General features: G+C 42.2%; 1 protein-coding gene across 1 annotated transcript in view; it reads right to left on the bottom strand.

Moving 5' to 3' along the window:
* Positions 1-18841, bottom strand: part of ppat (phosphoribosyl pyrophosphate amidotransferase) — a 69079-nt gene that overhangs the window by 17212 nt on the left and 33026 nt on the right. Inside the window, exons 6-7 of the mRNA XM_060830681.1 lie at positions 16804-16882; positions 3391-3542 (exon numbers count right to left, since the gene is read on the bottom strand). Of these exons, the coding sequence (XP_060686664.1) occupies positions 3391-3542; positions 16804-16882 (231 nt within the window). The remainder of the gene's footprint in view (positions 1-3390; positions 3543-16803; positions 16883-18841) is intronic.

The raw sequence follows: 18841 nt of genomic DNA, 5'->3' as shown, positions 1-18841 counted from the left end.
GGTCGCAGCTTAAGACATGGCTGCGTAGCTGGTGTAGGAGGGAGGGCTTCAGATATGTAGATAATTGGGATGCCTTCTGGGGAAGGTGGGACCTGTACAAGAAGGACACGTTGCATCTGAACTGGAGGGGGACCAATGTCCTGGGTAGAAGGTTTGCTTGAGTAGTTCGAGAGGGTTTAAACTAGTATGGCAGGGGGGTGGGAACCTGAGCTGTATACTGGAGGTGAGAGTTGATGCAGATGAGGCAATAGCAAGAGGTAGACCAGCTAGTGGGAAGGATTTTCCTGGCAAGGAACCAACGTATCAGTTAAAGTGTGTTTGCTTTAACGCAAGGAGTATCAGGAATAAAAAGTGACGAACTTAGAGCATGGATCAGTACCTGGTGCTGTCATGTTCTGGCCATAACAGAGACATGGGTTTCTCAGGGGCAGAAATGGTTGCTGGATGTTCCAGGGTTTAGAGCATTTAAAAAGAATAGGGAGGGGAGAAAAAGAAGAGGGGGTGTAGCACTACTAATCCGAGAGGGTATCACAGCTACAGAGGCTTCCATTGTTGAGGAAGATCTGCCTACCGAGTCAGTATGGGTAGAAATTAGGAACAGCAACGGAGCAGTCACCTTTTTAGGGGTTCACTACAGATCCCCCAGTAGCAGCAGGGAGATGGAAGCAAGCATAGGTTGGCAGATTTTGGAAAAGTGTGGACGTAGTAGAGCTGTTGTAATGGGCGACTTTAACTTTCCCAATATTGACTGGAACCTCCTTCGAGCAGAAGATTTGAATGGAACTGTTTTTGTAAGGTGTGTTCAGGAGGGTTTCCTAACTCAGTACGTTGACAGGCCGACGAGGGGACAGGCCATTCTAGACTTAGTGCTCAGAAACGAGTCGGGGAAGGTATCAGATCTTGTGGTGGGAGAGCATTTTGGTGACGGTGACCACAACTGCCTCACACTCCACATAGCTATGGAGAAGGAGAGGATTAGGCAAAAATGGGAGGATATTTAATTGGGGAAGAGGAAACTATGATGCGATTAGACAGGAGTTAGGAAGTATGGATTGGGAGCAATTGTTCCATGATAAAGGCACTATAGACATGTGGAGACTGTTTAAGGAACAGTTGTTGCAAGTGATGAATAAATATGTCCCTCTGAGACAGGCAAGAAGTGGTAAGATAAAGGAACCCTGAATGACGAGAGCAGTGGAGCTTCTCGTCAAAAGGAAGAAGATAGCTTACATAAAGTGCAAGCTCAGCCCTACAGGATTACATGCAGGCGAGGAAGGAGCTTAAAAATGGTTTGAGGAGAGCCAGGAGGGGGCACGAGAAAGGCTTGGAAGAATGCATTAGGGAGAACACAAAGGCATTTTACACTTTTGTGAGGAATAAAAGAATGGTCAAAGAAAGAGTAGGGCCGATCAGGGATAGCATAGGGAATGTGTGTGGAGTCTGAGGAGGTAGGGGAAGCCCTAAATGAGTTTTTTACTTCTGTCTTTATGAAAGAAACAAACTTTGTAGTGAATGAAACCTTTGAAGAGCAGGTGTGTATGCTGAAATGGATAGAGATAGAGGAAGCTGATGTGCTGAAATTTTTGTCAAACATTAAGATTGACAAGTCGCCAGGCCGGACCAGATTTGTCCTCGGCTGCTTTGGGAAATGAGAAAAGCAATTGCTTCGCCATTTGCGAAGCTCTTTTCATCCTCGCTCTCCACTGGAGTCGTACCTGAGGACTGGAGAGAGGCAAATGTAATTCCTCTCTTCAAGAAAGGAAATAGGGAAATCCTCGGCAACTACAGACCCGTAAGTCTCATGTCTGTCGTCTGCAAGGTGTTAGAAAGGATTCTGAAGGATAGGATTTATGACCATCTGGAGGAGCATGGCTTGATTAAATGCAGTCAACACGGCTTTGTGAGGGGCAGGTCATGCCTCACAAACCTTATCGAGTTCTTTGAGGATGTGGCAAGAAAAGTTGATGAGGGTTGAGCTGTGGATGTGGTGTATATGGACTTCAGCAAGGCATTTGATAAGGTTCCTCATGGTAGGCTCATTTCAGAAAGTCAGGAGGAATGGGATTCAGGGGAACATAGCTGTTTGGATACAGAATTGGCTGGCCAACAGAAGACAGCGAGTGATAGTAGAAGGAAAATATTCTGCCTGGAAGTCTATGGTGAGTGGTGTTCCACAGGGCTCTCTTCTTGGGCCTCTATTGTTTGTAATTTTTATTAATGACTTGGATGAGGGGATTGAAGGATGGGTCAGCAAGTTTGCAGATGACACAAAGGTTGGAGGTGTCATTGACAGTATAGAGGGCTGTTGTAGGCTGCAGTGGGACATTGACACGATGCAGAGATGGGCTAAGAGGTGGCAGATGGAGTTCAACCTGGATAAATGCGAGGTGATGCATTTTGGAAGGTCGAATTTGAAAGCTGAGTACAGGATTAAGGATAGGATTCTTGGCAGTGTAGAGGAACAGGGGGATCTTGGGGTGCAGGTACATCAATCCCTTAAAATGGCCACCCAAGTGGACAGGGTTGATAAGAAAGCATATGGTGTTTTGGCTTTCATTAACAGGGGTATTGAGTTTAAGAGTTGTGAGATCTTGTTGCAGCTCTATAAACTTTGGTTAGACCACACTTGGAATACTGTGTCCAGTTCTGGTCGCCCTATTATAACAAAGATGTGGATGCTTTCTAACGGGTTCAGAGGAGGTTTACCAGGATGCTGCCTGGACTGGAGGGCTTATCTTATGGAGGAGAGGTTGACTGAGCTCGGACTTTTTTCATTGGAGAAAAGGAGGAGAAGAGGGGACCTAACTGAGGTATTCAAGATAATGAGAGGCACAGATAGAGTCAATAGCCAGAGACTATTTCCCAGGGCAGAAATTACTAACACGAGGGGTCATAGTTTTAAGCTGGTTGGAGGAAAGTATAGAGGGGATGTCAGAGGCAGGTTCTTTATACAGAGAGAGTTGAGAGACCATGGAATGTGTTGCCAGCAGCAGTTGAGGAGGCAGAGTCATTGGGGACATTTAAGAGACTCCTGGACATGCATATGGTCACAGAAATTTGAGGGTGCATACATGAGGATGGTGGTCGGCACAATATCGTGGGCTGAAGGGCCTGTTCTGTGCTGTATTGTTCTATGTAGAACATACTACGTACATGGCCCAACAAAATCAGTATTGCCAATAGACCTAATTTATTTTTGGATCTTTCACCGGATAGCCTTTAAAATTAAAGTACATTCTACCTCACAAAAAGTTTAAAAACCATTTGTTTTACAATTATGTTAGGCTTTCAGCTGAGTATTTAGTAGGGAAGAACAATTTATAATTTATAACAGGATCCAGAAAATTAAAAATGATTGCAGGAACATCCCCCCCCAAATTTTAGAATTACCTTCAAATATAGAGTCAGGTCTAGCAAAATAAACATATTCAAAGATACAGAAAGCAGGTGGATCTCCTCCAGCCCTTGGGACAACGTCAAGTGTCTGGACACCATTCTTGGAGATCTGTACAATTTCTCCTGGTAATATTTCACGATAATATCTACAAAAATGGAAGAGGGAGAACACTAAGAAGAAGTTCTATACAAGAATTACTGACTTCCAAGTTAGCCACTCAAAATTACACCAAGAAAGAAATTAAACACTTTCTAACAGATGTTGGAATGGAAAATAACAACAGTAATTTTTTTTCTGAAATTCAGTCTCAAAATGACTGTTCAACTCAGCAACTTTGAGCATGCAACCCTGTATGGTGTACATATGTTTCATGCCACTCCTACTCAAGTACAGGGCATGACACAAAGAAAGACTTGCATTTATATCATACTTTTCATGACTGGGTGAAACAAAGCACTGTAGCCAATTAAGTAATTTTGAAGCACAGTTACTGATGTAAAGTAGGAAAGGCAGCAATTTATATACAACATGCTCCCATGAACTGCAATGAAATAATATACAGACAATCTGCTCTTTTCTGATGTTGAGGCCAATACAAATGGGATAACTCCCCTTGCTCTTCTTTGAAGCAGAGTCATAAGATCTTTGATATCTATCCAAGCTGGAGACAGGGGCTCAATTTTACATCTGCAAACTAAATGTCCAACAGTGCAGTGCTCTCTCAATATGTAGGAGAAAGTGAGGACTGCAGATGCTGGAGATCAGAGCTGAAAATGTGTTGCTGGAAAAGCGCAGGTCAGGCAGCATCCAAGGAGCAGGAGAATCGACGTTTCGGCATGAGCCCTTCTTCAGGAATCCTGAAGGAGGGCTCATGCCTGAAACGTCGATTCTCCTGCTCCTTGGATGCTGCCTGACCTGCTGCGCTCTCTCAATATGTACTGTAGTACCAGGCTTGATTTTTGTGCTCAAGCCCTGGAATGGGACTTGAACCAAACCTTATGACTCAACAGCATTAATACTAGTTGCTACATGACAGCTCATCACAGGCACATTCCCCACTAAAATGAATCTACTTACCATCTTTTTTCATTTATAAAAGGTGATGTCGCCAAATAATTGCGTACCGTTTTCTCACATTCATGTAGTTTGCAGATTAAAAAAAAGAAGAGAATTGATCTTTGTGGTTCTCAACTGATTGGTTCCCCAATCAGAATTGCTGTCATTAAAAATTCTGGAGAAGTCAAAAGTTATTAGTGAGGCTGAGTAGCTTTTTTTTAAATCCCCAAGAAACCACTTCAATGCATCTTCATCTGAGGGTTGCAAGACAAAGTACCTACAATAATCTTTTCCAACATTTTTTTTTTAGATTAGATTAGACTTACAGTGTGGAAACAGGCCCTTCGGCCCAACAAGTCCACACCGACCCGCCGAAGCGCAACCCACCCATTACCCTACATTTACCCCTTGCCTAACACTACGGGCAATTTAGCATGGCCAATTCACCTGACCCGCACATCTTTGTGACTGTGGGAGGAAACCGGAGCACCCGGAGGAAACCCACGCAGACACGGGGAGAACATGCAAACTCCACACAGTCAGTCGCCTGAGTCGGGAATTGAACCCGGGTCTACAGGCGCTGTGAGGCAGCAGTGCTAACCACTGTGCCACCGTGCCGCACATAATTAACTATAATTAAGTTAAGCAAAGAGACATGCAATTTCCTGATTCTAACTTAGACCACTAGTTCATAAGACCATAAAATGCAGAAGTTATGCTATTCAGCCTGCTCCACCATTGAGATCATGGCTGATCTGATAATCCTCAACTCCACTTAATTGTCTTTTCCTCTTAACCTTTTGATTCCATTACTATTTTGAAAATGTGTATCTCAGCTTTCAATATACGTAACTGTCCAGCCTTGACACCCCTCTGGTAACTGATTACACAAATTCATTACCCTAGAAGAAATTCCTCTTCATTTCTACTTTAAATATGTAACTCCTTGATGAAACCTGGTCCTAAACTTTCCCATAAGGGGAAAAAAACCCTTTCTACATCTATCTGTCAAGTTGCTCATATTCTTCTACATTCCAATGAGCATAGGCCCAACCTACTGAACCTCTCACAATTACAGAATACCCAAGTGTAGAAAGAAGTATTCGGCCCATTGGGTTAGCACTGACCCTCCGAACAGTATCCCACCCACACTCCATAATTCTGTATGGAGTTTTACTATAGTTAACCCACATAACCTGCACATCCCCGAATAACGATGGGGCAATGTTTATCCACCCAACCTGCAGATCTTTGGATTGTGGGAGGAATCTGGAACACTCAGAAGAAACCCACATAGAGATGGGAAGAACATGCAAACGTCTTACAGATAGTTGCCCAAGGCTGGATTTGAAACTAGGCCCCTGGTGCCGAGAGTCTGCAATGAAAACTACTACCGCCACGCTGCCCACTCTTCTCAAAAGAAAAACATACCTGGGTGAACCTTCTCTGGATTGCCAATGCCAGTATATCATTCCTCAAATAAGGGGCCCAAAATGGTTCACAGAATCCCAGCTGTGATCTGACTAGTGCCTTGTTCTATTTGTCTTTCCTATTGCCTGCTGAATTTGGATGGTAGCTTTTGTGATTCATGGACAAGGATTCTCAAATTCCTCTGTTCTGTAGCTCTCTGCAGTCTTTCTCCAGTTAAATAATATTCAGTTCCTTTATTCTTCCTGCCTAAGTACGTAACCTCATATTATTGACAATGTATTTCATTTGCCAAGCTTTTGCCTACCCACTTCATCTGTTTAAATCCTCTAGAGACTCGATCATCCTCACTACTGGGCAAAAGTGAGGACTGCAGATGCTGGACATTAGAGTCAAGATTAGAGTGTGGTACTGGAAATGCACAGCAGGTCAGGCAGCATCAGATGAGCAGGAAAATCAACGTTTCAAACAAGAGCCCTTCATCAGGGGATTCCTGATGAAGGGCGCCTGTCCGAAACATCGATTTTCTTGCTCCTCGGATGATATCTGACCTGCTGTGCATTTCCAGTACCACTCTCATCACCCTCACTACTGCCTTGCCACTCATTTGGAGTCATCTGCAAACTTGGCTATAGTACATTCACTTTCCTCATCCAAATCAGTAACATACATTTTGTAAATAATTGTGACCATAGCAATAGTCCCTGTGACTTACCACTAGTAAAAGGTTACCATCCTGAAAATGCCTTCCTTATTCTAACTGTGTTAATTTGTTCGGGCCGAAGAGTGTAATGCTGGAAAAGCACAGCTGGTCAGACAGCATCCGAGAAGCAGGAAAATCAACGTTTCATGCCCTTCATCATTCCTGAAGGGGAGCTTAAGCTCAAAACATCAATTCTTCTGCTCCTCAGATGCTGCCTGACCGGCTGTTCTTTTCCAGCATCACAACTTTCGACTCTGATCTGCAGTGCTCACTTTCTCCCTCCTTTTATTGGTTAGCCAATCCTTTATCCATGCTGCCAATACCATGAGCTCTTATTTTATTAAATAGTTGTGTGATTTCTTATCAAACACTATGAAAATTCAAATATATTACATCCCCTTTATCCTGCTTGTTAACTCAAAAGAATTCTCATTAAATTTGTCAGGCATAACATCCTCTTCATGAATCCTTGTCAACTATGTATTTCAAAATATTCTGCTGTTACATCCTTTATTGCAGATTAATATTGTACACATAACATATTAAGCTAACTAACCTGTAGTCATTTATTATACAACAAAGAACTGTGGATGCTGGAGATCTGAAACAAAAATAGAAATTGCTGAAGAAACTCAGCATCAGGGAAGAAAGCAGAGTTAATGTTAACTTTGGTGACTGTACAGCTCTGATGATGCTAACTCTGCTTTTTTCCTACAGATGCTACAAAACATGCTTAGTTTCTCCAACAATTTATATTTTTGCTATACTCCCCTGTTATTTGTTTCCTTTTTCTTTTGAATAAGGGTGTTTCCAATTCTCTGGGACCCCTGGAAAATTACTACCAGTGCATCACAATCTCTATAGCTACTTTCCTTAATATCAGAGAATGCATCCGATCAGGTCCAGGAGACTTATTGATCTTTAGCCCAAGTTTTTCTCTAGTGACAGTTATTTATTTCCACTCCTCTTTGTGCCCCTAGATTATTTAGTAATGTTGAAATGCCAATAGTGTCTTCTTCTATAGAAACTAATGCAAGTACTTATTCAAGTCTTCTACATTTCCTGGTTCCTCATTATTCTTTTCCCAGCCTCCAAGGGGCCTATAATTCACTTTGGTCCATCTCTTCCTTTTTAAAAATTTCTTTCTGTCCATGTTGATATGACTATTTACACTCAATAGTTTATTTTCTCCCTTTATTACTTCTTTGGTCACCATTTGCTGATTTTTAAAACTTTCCAAATCCTCTGACTTATCAGTAATCTTTGCTACAGTGTATGTTTTGTCTTTCAATGTGATGATTTACTTAATGTCCCTGGCTAACCATACTTGGTTTATCCCCTTCATAGGATCCTTCTTCCATACTAGGATACATCTTTGCTGTGAGCCATTAACTACTTTCTCAAACATCTACCACTGTTCCTAAACCATCTTAGTTGATAAAACTCCTTTCTCAGTCCACCCAAGGCAGCTCACCCCTCATTCCTCATACCCCTACGTAAGCTTAGAACAGTTGTTATCAAACCAAGTTCTTCCCTCTAAAACTGAATACTAAATTCTACCATGTTATGGTCACTGTTCCCTATGGAACCTTTCATTCTGACATAAATTATTAAACTTCTCTCATCATACATCACCAGATCCAAAACAGCCTGATCCCTGCTTGAATCCACATGCTATTCTAGGAAGCTATCCAATGTGCACCGAAGGAATTACTCCTCATGGTTTTCTTTGCCACTATGACTATCTAATCTACACAAGTCTTAAAGTCGCCCATAATTAATGTATTGCAATTGTTACATGCCCTCAATATCTCTGGATATTCTCTTATCTCATTGGATAGCTAGTTGGGGGACCTATAAACCACTACCTTTTTGGTTCCTAGCTCCACCAATACGGATTGTACATCTTCCGGTTCAAGATAATCTTGCTATCGTATTTCGTCCATTCTACATGAACAATGCTACCCTACCAGTCTTTCCTTCTTGTCAGTCCAGAGACCATGTGATATAACAACAGAATTAGGTTATTCGACCATGCTGCACTTTCCTATTTCACATTGGGAATCATTTTCTAAATAGCTATCCTGTATTGCTGGCATACCTTATTGCTTATTAAGCTTATATTTCCCCATCCTAACATTCCCACCATCACCGCTCCCCGACAACTCTCTACCCGCAATTACTTTGAAGCTCTCTCTATAGCGTTAGTTGTTTGATTTGCCTGGACATTGATCCCAGCAGAGTTCAAGTGAAGCCCCTTCTACCAAAAACAGCTTCCTTCTATCCCAGTACAGATGCCAGTGCTCCATGAACTGAAACCGATTCCACCACCACCAATCTCTAAGCCATGCATTTAACCTGACTTTATTTACCCTATGTCAATTTGTCTATGGCTCAGCTCCTTTAGTAAAAAAGGCAGCAAAGAAATAAGACTGAATGGATCATCTGGCATTGACCTAGACATTTAAAAAGACAAAAGCAGAAACAGCCCAGTTGATCTTGCAATGTCTTCCTTACTAATGTCCTTACTAATACCAACACACCAGTCCAAAATGATAAGGCTGAAGCATTCGTAGCATGTCTGGCTGAAAATTGCTGAGTGTATAATCCATCTTGATATCCTCCAGTGGTCCCCAGACAATAGCTAGTGACAAAATTGGGAGAGCTGTCTCAGACTAGTCAAACAACAACACAGTCATACTCTCAGAATCACACCTGACTGACAATAACCCAGACATTACATTGCTGGATATGTCCTATCCTATTGGCACAGTGTTATACAGTTGGAAAAGAGTTGCTCTGGGAATCCTCAACACTTACTTGTCCCCATGAAGTCTCATGGCTTCAGGTTAAACATGGGCAAGGAAACTTCCTGCCAATTACCATCTGCCGCCCTCCCTAGGTTGATGAATCAGTACTTCTCCATGTCGAACAACACTTGCAGAAAGCATGGAGGGTGGAACGTCCACTAACAAGAGTAAGTATGCAGCAACATTACTGCTTGGGCCCTGAAAGGGCACAGTTGATGGATAGGGCCTGTGGCAGGTGAAGGAAAACATACTTTACTTGGTTGTAGATGAATCTGGTCAAGATTGTAATCAGTACCAGTAATAGTGACCACTGCACAGCCATCGTAGAGACAAAATCCTGCATTCGTATTAAGAATACTCTACCTTGTGACACTGTCAGTGTTAAATGGAACAGGCTTCAAACAGATTTAGCAACTCAAAGCTGGGCATTCGTGAGGTGCTGTGGGCCATCAGCAGCAGAAATGTACTCCAGCATAATATATAATCCTATGGCCCAGTATACTCCCCACTCAACTATTACCATCAAGCCAATGGATCAACCCTAGTTCAATGGAAACTGCAGGAGGGCATGCCAGGAGTAGCACCGGGCATACCTAAAAATGAGATGTCAACAGAGTGAAGCTACCAAACTTGCCAAACAGCATAAGCAGCAAGTGACAGAGAATTAAGCAATTCCACAAATAACAGATCATGTCTTGCTCTGCAGTTCTGCCACATCCAGTTGTGATGAATGGGCAATTAAACAACTGACTTGAGGAGGCAACTCCACAAACATCCCCAAATCACTGATGGAACAGCCCAACACATCAGTCCAAAATGATAAGGCTGAAGCATTCGTAGCATGTCTAGCTGAAAATTGCTGAGTGTATAATCTCGACATCCTCCAGTGGTCCCCAGCAATACAGATGCCAGTCTTCAGCCAATATGAATCACTCCACACGATACCAAGAAATGGTTTAAGGCATTGGATAGTCCAAAGGTTTTGGGATCTGACAACATTCCGATAATAGTTCCGAAAACCTGTGCTCCAGAACTTGCCACTGTCTTAGCCATCACAGTTACAACTCTAATCTGCTGGTCAATGTGGAAAATTGCCTAGGTGTTTCCTGTACACAGAACAGGACAAATACAACCAAGCCAATTAACCCCCATCACTATGAATCATCAGTAAAATGATGGAAGGTGTCATTAACAATGCTATCAAGCTGCTCCTGCTCAGTGACGCCCAGTTTATGTCACCCCAAAGCCATTCAGTCCTTAAACCTAATTACAGCCTTAGCCCAAACACAGACAAAAAAAAAAGTTGATTTCTGGGAGAGAAGTGGAAGTGATAGCCCTTGATGTCAAAGTCACATTCAAACAAGTGTGGCATCAAGGAGCCCTCGCAAAACTGGAATCAATGGGTATAAGGGACAAACTTTCCACTGGTTGGAGTCGTAACTGATACACAGGACGATATTGTGGCTGTTGGAGGCCAGTCATCTTAGTTACAGGACATCTCTGCAGGAGTTCCTGAGGGCAGTGTCCTAGGCCCAACCATGTTCACCTGCTTCATCAATGACCTTCCCTCTAAATTAAGATGAGAAATGGGGATGTTCGCTAATGATTGCGCAACGTTCAGCACCATTTCAGGAGTCCCCAAATACTGAAGGAATCCTCATTCAAATGCAGAAAGATCTGGACAATATCCAGGCTTGGGCTGACAATTAGCAAGTAACATGCATACCACACAAATGCAAGATACTGACCATTTCCAAGAAGACACAATTCCACTACTGTCCCTTGATATTCAATAGTGTTACTTTCATTGAATCCCACTATCAACATTCTTTGGGGGGGTGGGGTGGGGGGGAAGAAAGAAAGCGGTTACCATTGACCAGAAACTCAACTGCACTCACCTAATAAACACTCTGGCTTCAACAACAGGTCAGAGGCTCGGAATACAGTACTGAGTAACTCATAGCCTGACTCCTCAAAGCCTATTCATCATCTACTAGGCACAAGTCAGGAGTGCACCTCCAACAACACTGAAGAAACTTTACACCATCCAAGACAAAATAGCTCACATGATTGGCACCACATCCATTCCCTTCACCACAGACACTCCGTAGCAGCTGTGTGTCCCATCAGCAAAATGCACTGCAGAAAGTCACAGATCCTTAAACAGTACCTTCCAAACCAATGACAACTTGTACCTACTGCCCTTGTCCTTTTAGACACAGGAATACCAACACCTGCAAGTTTCCCTCTAAATCACTAGCCATCCTGATTTGGAAATATAATCGCTGATGCTTCACTTTTACTGGGCCAAAATCCTGCGATTTCCTCCCTAATGCTATTGTGAAGCAATCTACAGCACGTGTACTGCAAAGTTTCAAGGCAGCAGCTCACCACCATCTTCTCAAGGACAACAAAGGAGGGGCAATAAATGCTGGCCAGCCAGCAGTACTAATGTCCCACAAGTGAATTTTTTAAAATTCATAGATCATTGGAAGTTCTGCTTTCTAACCTAGCTTTTGACTGTTTGAAGTCTTTCAGCAAAACCTCCTTTCTAGTCCTACCAATGTCATTGGTACGAATGTTAATGATGATCACTCAATCTCACCCCTTCCTCTAAGTTCTTTTCTAGCTCCAATGACATGTCTTCAACCCTGGTGTTGTGGAGGCAACACCACCTTCAGGATTCCTGCTCATGGCTGCAGCAAACAGAATCCTAATTTTACTATCCCCATCACAGCTATGATCCTATTTTCTTCCTTCCCCCACTTGAATGGCACCTTGTATCAAGGTGTCATGTTCGGTTTACTCATCCTCCTGCAGTCCCCATTCTCATCCACACAGCTTGCAAGAACCTGGTTACTACTGGATAATTGCAGGAGCTAAGGCACCTCAATTTTGACACTGTGTCATCACATCTGCCTTACCTGTAATCACACCTTCCTGTTTCTGATCAAAGATTAATTTTGAACTCCTTAATCTGAGGGATGTGACCACCTTTTGGAGTAATGTGTCCTTCCCTGATGTGGTGCAATGTCTGCAGCTCAGATTCCAGTCATTGTTGAATATTGACATCGCACAATTGCTTACAAAATAGCTGAAGACCAAAAAGAGTATTAGTATCTTGGAATGGGGGTGAGGGGAAGAGAAGGGTAGGCCAGTGGGTGAGTCACAGTCAAAGATAACCAACACACATCTGGAGACAAACAATCCCCTCTGTGCTACAACCATTATCTAGGCCAATATAATACTGAATGAATGCCATGTTGTTATAAGTACTACTTAAGGATGAGGTATTAAACTAAGAGCTCAACAACTGAGGTGAACATAAACCATTTCATGATAATATTCAAAGATGACTGAACGTTCTTCCTTCAAGCTATCTTGGGTTATAGACCAAAAGATAAATCGGACCATAGGACATATGAGCATAAATTAGGCCATTTAGCCCATCAAGTCTGCTCTGCTATTCAATCATGGATGATAAGTTTTCTACCCCATTCTCTTGCTTTTTCACCATAACCCATGATACTCAAGAACCTATCTCATTCTTAAATAAACTCAATGACCTGGCCTCCACAGCTTTCTGTGAATTCCATCGTGCATTCCATAGAATCATTCATTCAACACTGCTGTTTGCAATTTGATTCCTGCAGAATAACAATTACCGCACAGTTATTTATTTTGAAAAGCACGCGTGGACATCATGAAGTTGAGAGACATACTTTGGAAATGCAAAATCAGTATTTTGTCTTTTCTAGTTCCCTCATTTATTAAATTAATTACTTCAATTGGGGTGCAGAGTAGGACAAATAAAGGAGCTCTATACAATTTATACTGAAACGTGTTAAGATTTTCATGCACGGTGATATTTGTGTACACTGTCAGCAAATCTAACATTTCAAAGTATTTTTTATCAGTATATGTTTACACACTAGCACCATTTTCATTTATATCCAGAGGGATTGGATCACATGCAGGCAAATATGATGAGCTTAAGACAGCATCACAGTTGATACAAATTTTCAACCTTTCTTGTACTGTACTGTTCTAAGTACTCTTACACACAACTCTACATTTTTATTTCCCCATCATCTATTTCTGTGGAGGAGTGTTTTACTGACTGGAGGTCTTGTTCTTACAAGGATCAGTGCATGGACTTCTGTTATTTGTAATATATACAGAAATGACTTAGTTGAAAATGTAGATGATTTGATTAGTAAGTTGACAGATGGCACAAGTATTGGTGGAGCTGTGGATAGTGAAGCTATGAAAAGGGTACAGTAGGACATAGATATGTTGGAAAGCTGTATGGAAAAATGTACGTCAGCAAAGTATGAAGTGATGCATTTTGGGAGGTCAAATGGAAGAGAAAAGGATACAGTTAGTGGCAGGATTCTTAGCAGCAATTACATACAGAGGTTCTTGGAATATAAGTTCATAGCTCCCTGTAAGTGGCAACACCAGTAAATAAGATGGTAAAGGTAATATAGGATGCTTGCTTTCATTGTTCGTGGCACTAAGTAAAAACGGTGGCAACTCATGTTGTCCTTGTTTAAAACTTTGGTTAGGCCACATTTACAGTTGTGTTCCCACACTATATAAAAGGATGTAGAGGCTTTGGAGAGGGTGCAAAACAGGATTGCCAGGATTGGAGTGTATAAGCTTTAAAAGGAGGCTGGACAAACATGGATTGTTGTTGTTAGTGTCGGAGGCTAAGAGGTGACCTGAGACAAGTACATAAAATTAGGAGAGATATAGATAGTCAGAATCTTCTTCCTAGGGTGGAAATATCAAATATTAAGAGGCACAGAGTCACAAGTCATACAGCATGGAAACAGATCCAACTCATCAACGCCAATCAGTTTTCCCAAACCATATCCCTCTCAACCTTCCACGACTGTAGTTTTCCACCCAGTGGTTGACAGAGCCCTCAACCACATCTGACTCATCACCCACGCTTCCGCCCTTGCCCGTCACTCAATAGCATGATTGGGTTCCCCTTGTCCTCACTTTTCATCCCACTAGTCTCCGCAGTCAAAGGATTATTCTCCACTGTTTCAGATAACTCCAGCAGAATGCCACCACCAAACATTTCCCCATATATCCCCAGTCTGCATTTCGGAGGGATTGTTCCCTCCGGCACCCCAGAGTCCATTCCATAACCACCAACACTAACCCCCTTTCCATGGCACCTTGCCATATACCTGCAGAAAGTACAACATCAGCCCCTTCACCTCCTACCTGCTCACCCTCCAAAAGCGTAAACAGTCTTTCCAGGTGAGGCATTTCACCTGTAACCCCACTAATTTTTTTAATATATCCGCTGCACCCAATGTGGCCTACTCTACATAAGAGAAACCAAACTGGGTGACTGCTTTGCAGAACACCTTCAGTCTGTGTGCAAGCAGGACTCTGACCTTCCCATAGCTGGTCATTTTAACACAGCATCTTGCTTGCATGACCACATGTCTATCCTTGGCATACTGCAGTGTTCCAATGAAACATAGCACAAACTGGAGAAACAACATATCTTCAGACTAGGCACTTTACGACCTTCTGGACTTAATATTGGAGTTTAGATTAGAGTGGTGCTGGAAAAGCACAGCAGTTCAGGCACCATCTGAGGAGCAGTAAAATCAACGTTTTGGGCAAAAGCCCTTCAACACCTTTAAATTGTGAACCATTTCTTTACTGTCTTTTAGGTTGTTATCGTGTCTCCCCTCCACTCCTCCCGCCTCCCTCCTGCCCCCAACCCACCTGTCTTTTCAAGTCTGGCATGTGATATACCATTTTTATGCCATTCTCAGATTCCAATCACTTGGGTAAACTACTAATACCTTTTCTCACCAGCACTCTACATCCACCACTCCTACCACCACCCGAACAATAGAATAATTGCTGCCCCCTCCACATTTTACTTCAGCTCTTATGATCTAGATTCAAAATGCCAGCTTGCTGTCTCTCCATGGATGCTGCCTGACTTGGTGTGATCTCGAGCATTTGTTGTTTTCAGTACAAATTCCAGCATCAGGAGTAATTTATTCCCTCTAAATCTTTCTTGTCCATATACCTGTCCAAATGTCAGGGTGGCACGGTGGCACAGTGGTTAGCACTGCTGCCTCACAGCACCAGAGACCTGGGTTCAATTCCCGCCTCAGGCGACTGACTGTGTGGAGTTTGCACGTTCTCCCCGTGTCTGCGTGGGTTTCCTCCGGGTGCTCCGGTTTCCTCCCACAGTCCAAAGATGTGCGGGTCAGGTGAATTGGCCATGCTAAATTGCCCGTAGTGTTAGGCAAGGGGTATGGGTGGGTTGTGCTTCGGCGGGTCGGTGTGGACTTGTTGGGCCGAAGGGCCTGTTTCCACACTGTAGGGAGTCTAATCTAAAAATCTAATCTAAATGTTGTAATTGCACCTGCACCTACCATTTCCTTTGGCAGTTCATTCCACATACGTACTACTCTGTGTGGAACAAGTTACCCTTCTGGTCCCTTTTAAATCTTCCCCTCTCATCTTAGACCAATACCCCTCAAATCTCCACAAGGTCATCCCATCACCTCCTATGCTCCTGGAAAACAAATCTCAGCCTATCCAGCCTCTATTTATAACTCAAACCCTCCAGTCCCCATAAAGGTCCTTGTAAATCATTTCTGTACTTTTTCCAATTTAATAAGATTCCTCCTTGCGAAGGGTGGCCAGAATTGTGTGCAGTACTCCAAAACAGGGCTCACCAATTTCCTGTACAGCCATAACATGACATCCTAACTCCTATACTCAATGCTTTGACCAAGGATTTAAGATGAGAGGGAAAACATTTAAGGGAGATGTGCGAGCTAAGTTTTTTATTGAAACAGACAGTGGTAGGTGCCTGGAATGCACTACCAGGGGAGGATTGTTTTGATAGAAGCAGATATGTTAGCAAAGTTCAGCAGCATTTAGACAGAAAAATGAGCAGGCAGAGAATAGATAGATACAGACCATTTGCAGCTAAAACAGGATTAATTTAGTATTGAATCATGGGCAGCAGAGAGAAATTGTTTCTGTGCTGTTCTGTTCTATTAACTATTACCAGTAAATCACTAGTGTTTTCCTAAGTGATTTATTTACATGTCAACTCGACAAGGGCAATGCAAACCATCAAAAGCTGAGGGAGATGGTGCTGGAGATAACTTAAAAATGCAGTTTGAAGGGGACACTGCCACCATTCGTAAATGTAGAAGAGTTGGTGTTGGACTGGGTTGGGCAAAGTTAAAAATCACACCACCAGGTCATAGAACGTCAGATTTATTTGGAAGCACGAGTTCATCATGCGTTACCTGATGAAGGAGCAGTGCTCTGAAAGTTAGTGCTTCCAAATAAACCAGTTGGACTATAACCTGGTGTTGTGAGATTTTTAATACCATTAACCTCACCTGGCTCCAATTGACTGGAAACTGCACGATTCAGAAGAAACCACCCATCCTTCAGTTTCTGTTTCATTGTATGCCTCTCCTGTATTCAAAAGAAAAAGTGAAAAAACATAAATAAAAATATATAAAGCATGCAAATATACTTTGCAATAATCCTAAATTCCACTGTCAAACTCTCTGATCAGAAATGAATGTAATGCGATAAGACTATTAAATAATTTGTTAAAACTAATTCTGAATTCTCTGCCTTTATAATTACAAAAACACATGTGCCAACATTCTCTTTTTGCTTTTCAAAATTAATATCAAAAGGAAAACTGAACTTATCTATCCTCTGCAACTACCCCTTCTTTATTCATGGGATGTGGGCATTACTGGCTCAGCCAGAATTTACTGCCCAACTCTAATAGCTCCCAGAAGGCAGCTAAGAGCCAACCATGTTGCTGCTGGTCCAAAGTCACAGTAGGCCAAATAAGGCAAGGATGGCAGATGATGTCTCTAAAAGGCATCAGGGAACCAGATTTGTTGCCATTACACTAACTTCTTGTCCCAGTCTTTTTAAATTCAAATTTCACAATGTGCCAGGGTGGCATTCAAACCCATGTCCATAACCATAAATATATAGTGGTGTAATGGTAATGTTTATATTTTCATAATGCAAATTATGTTAACAAATTCTGCATCCTCATTGAGTGGGTTTTGTTTTAACAGAAATTGATAACTGTGTTACTTAATCTAACATACAGAAAGCAAAGAATTAGCCACATCAGAACTGACGTATATTATTTTATGTTGTGACCAGTACAGAGAATGAAAATGCATTTATCCCAACTTAGTTATATAAAAGTTTATTGACTGAACCCCTTCTCTGTCCCACTAATGCTATTCATTTATTATCCCATTCTATGAAAATGTCCTTGCACATTTCTATTTCTTTTAAACTATGTGCAAACACAGCTCTGTTCCTCATCTCATTGCCATCATTTCTGAATTTAAAGCAGGTCTTGGTTGTAGCTTTTCTCTTGATACAGAAAGAGTTGTATACACTTGATATACAGCTCCAGTATTCCATTATTTCTCTCAAATCTATCCCTCCTGCCAGACCACTTGTCTGATATCAAATCCTAAATGAAACAAAGCTTCCTCCTGCTCAACACCAACAAGAGAGTGATGTAACCATCTCTTGCATTGATCACAAACTCTGCCACATTCCCAGATCACGTACTCAGACATAACCTTCCGCTGCTAGAACATGTAATTTATCTTCACTACTGACAAGCATGATTACTTCTTAAATATTTTCCTCTCTGGCCTCCCATTTCCCACCCTCCATAACTTTAATCAATTCCAAGCAACCATCATAGTTGCCCTCAATAGTATCCACATTTCTGTCAAATCTCTGACACCCGTCCTCCCCTCATAAAGTGATGATAGGACTCCCCTTTGTCCTTATCTAGTACCAGAAAGGGTTCAGAAAAGCTTTACAAGGATGTTGGTGCCAGGGTTAGAGGATTAGGCTGGGGTTATTTTCCCTGAACTGTCAGAGGCTGAGGGGTGACCTTACAGAAGTTTATAAAATCACGAGGAGCCTGGATAGGGTGAAGAGTCAAGGTCTTTCCCCCAAGAGTAGGAGGGTACAGAACTAGAGAACATAGGTTTATGGGGAGGATTTAAAAGGGAGGCAAGGGGCAACTTTTCTTGCAGAGGTTGGTGTGTGTACAGAATGAACTGCCAGAGGAAGTGGTGGAGATGTATACAATTACAATATTTAAAAAGCGTCTGGATGGGTACATGAAAAGGAAGGATTGAGGGATATGGGCTAAATGCTGGTAAATGGGACTAGATTAATTTAGAATATTTGATCGGCATGGATGAGTTGGACCGAAGAGTCTGTTTCTGTGCTGTACAACTCTATCTGTATAAAATAGATCATTTATGCCCCCTCCAGCATGATACCATCAAACAGATCTTCCCCTTCCTACTCTTTTTAAGTATACCCTCCCCAAATCACCCCATCCATGTTCTCCTCCCATAGCATCTT

This window comes from Hemiscyllium ocellatum, chromosome 1 (genome assembly GCF_020745735.1).
Source record: "Hemiscyllium ocellatum isolate sHemOce1 chromosome 1, sHemOce1.pat.X.cur, whole genome shotgun sequence".
In the NCBI taxonomy this organism is placed as follows: Eukaryota; Metazoa; Chordata; class Chondrichthyes; order Orectolobiformes; family Hemiscylliidae; genus Hemiscyllium; species Hemiscyllium ocellatum.
This window is presented reverse-complemented; position numbering and strand designations above follow the sequence as displayed.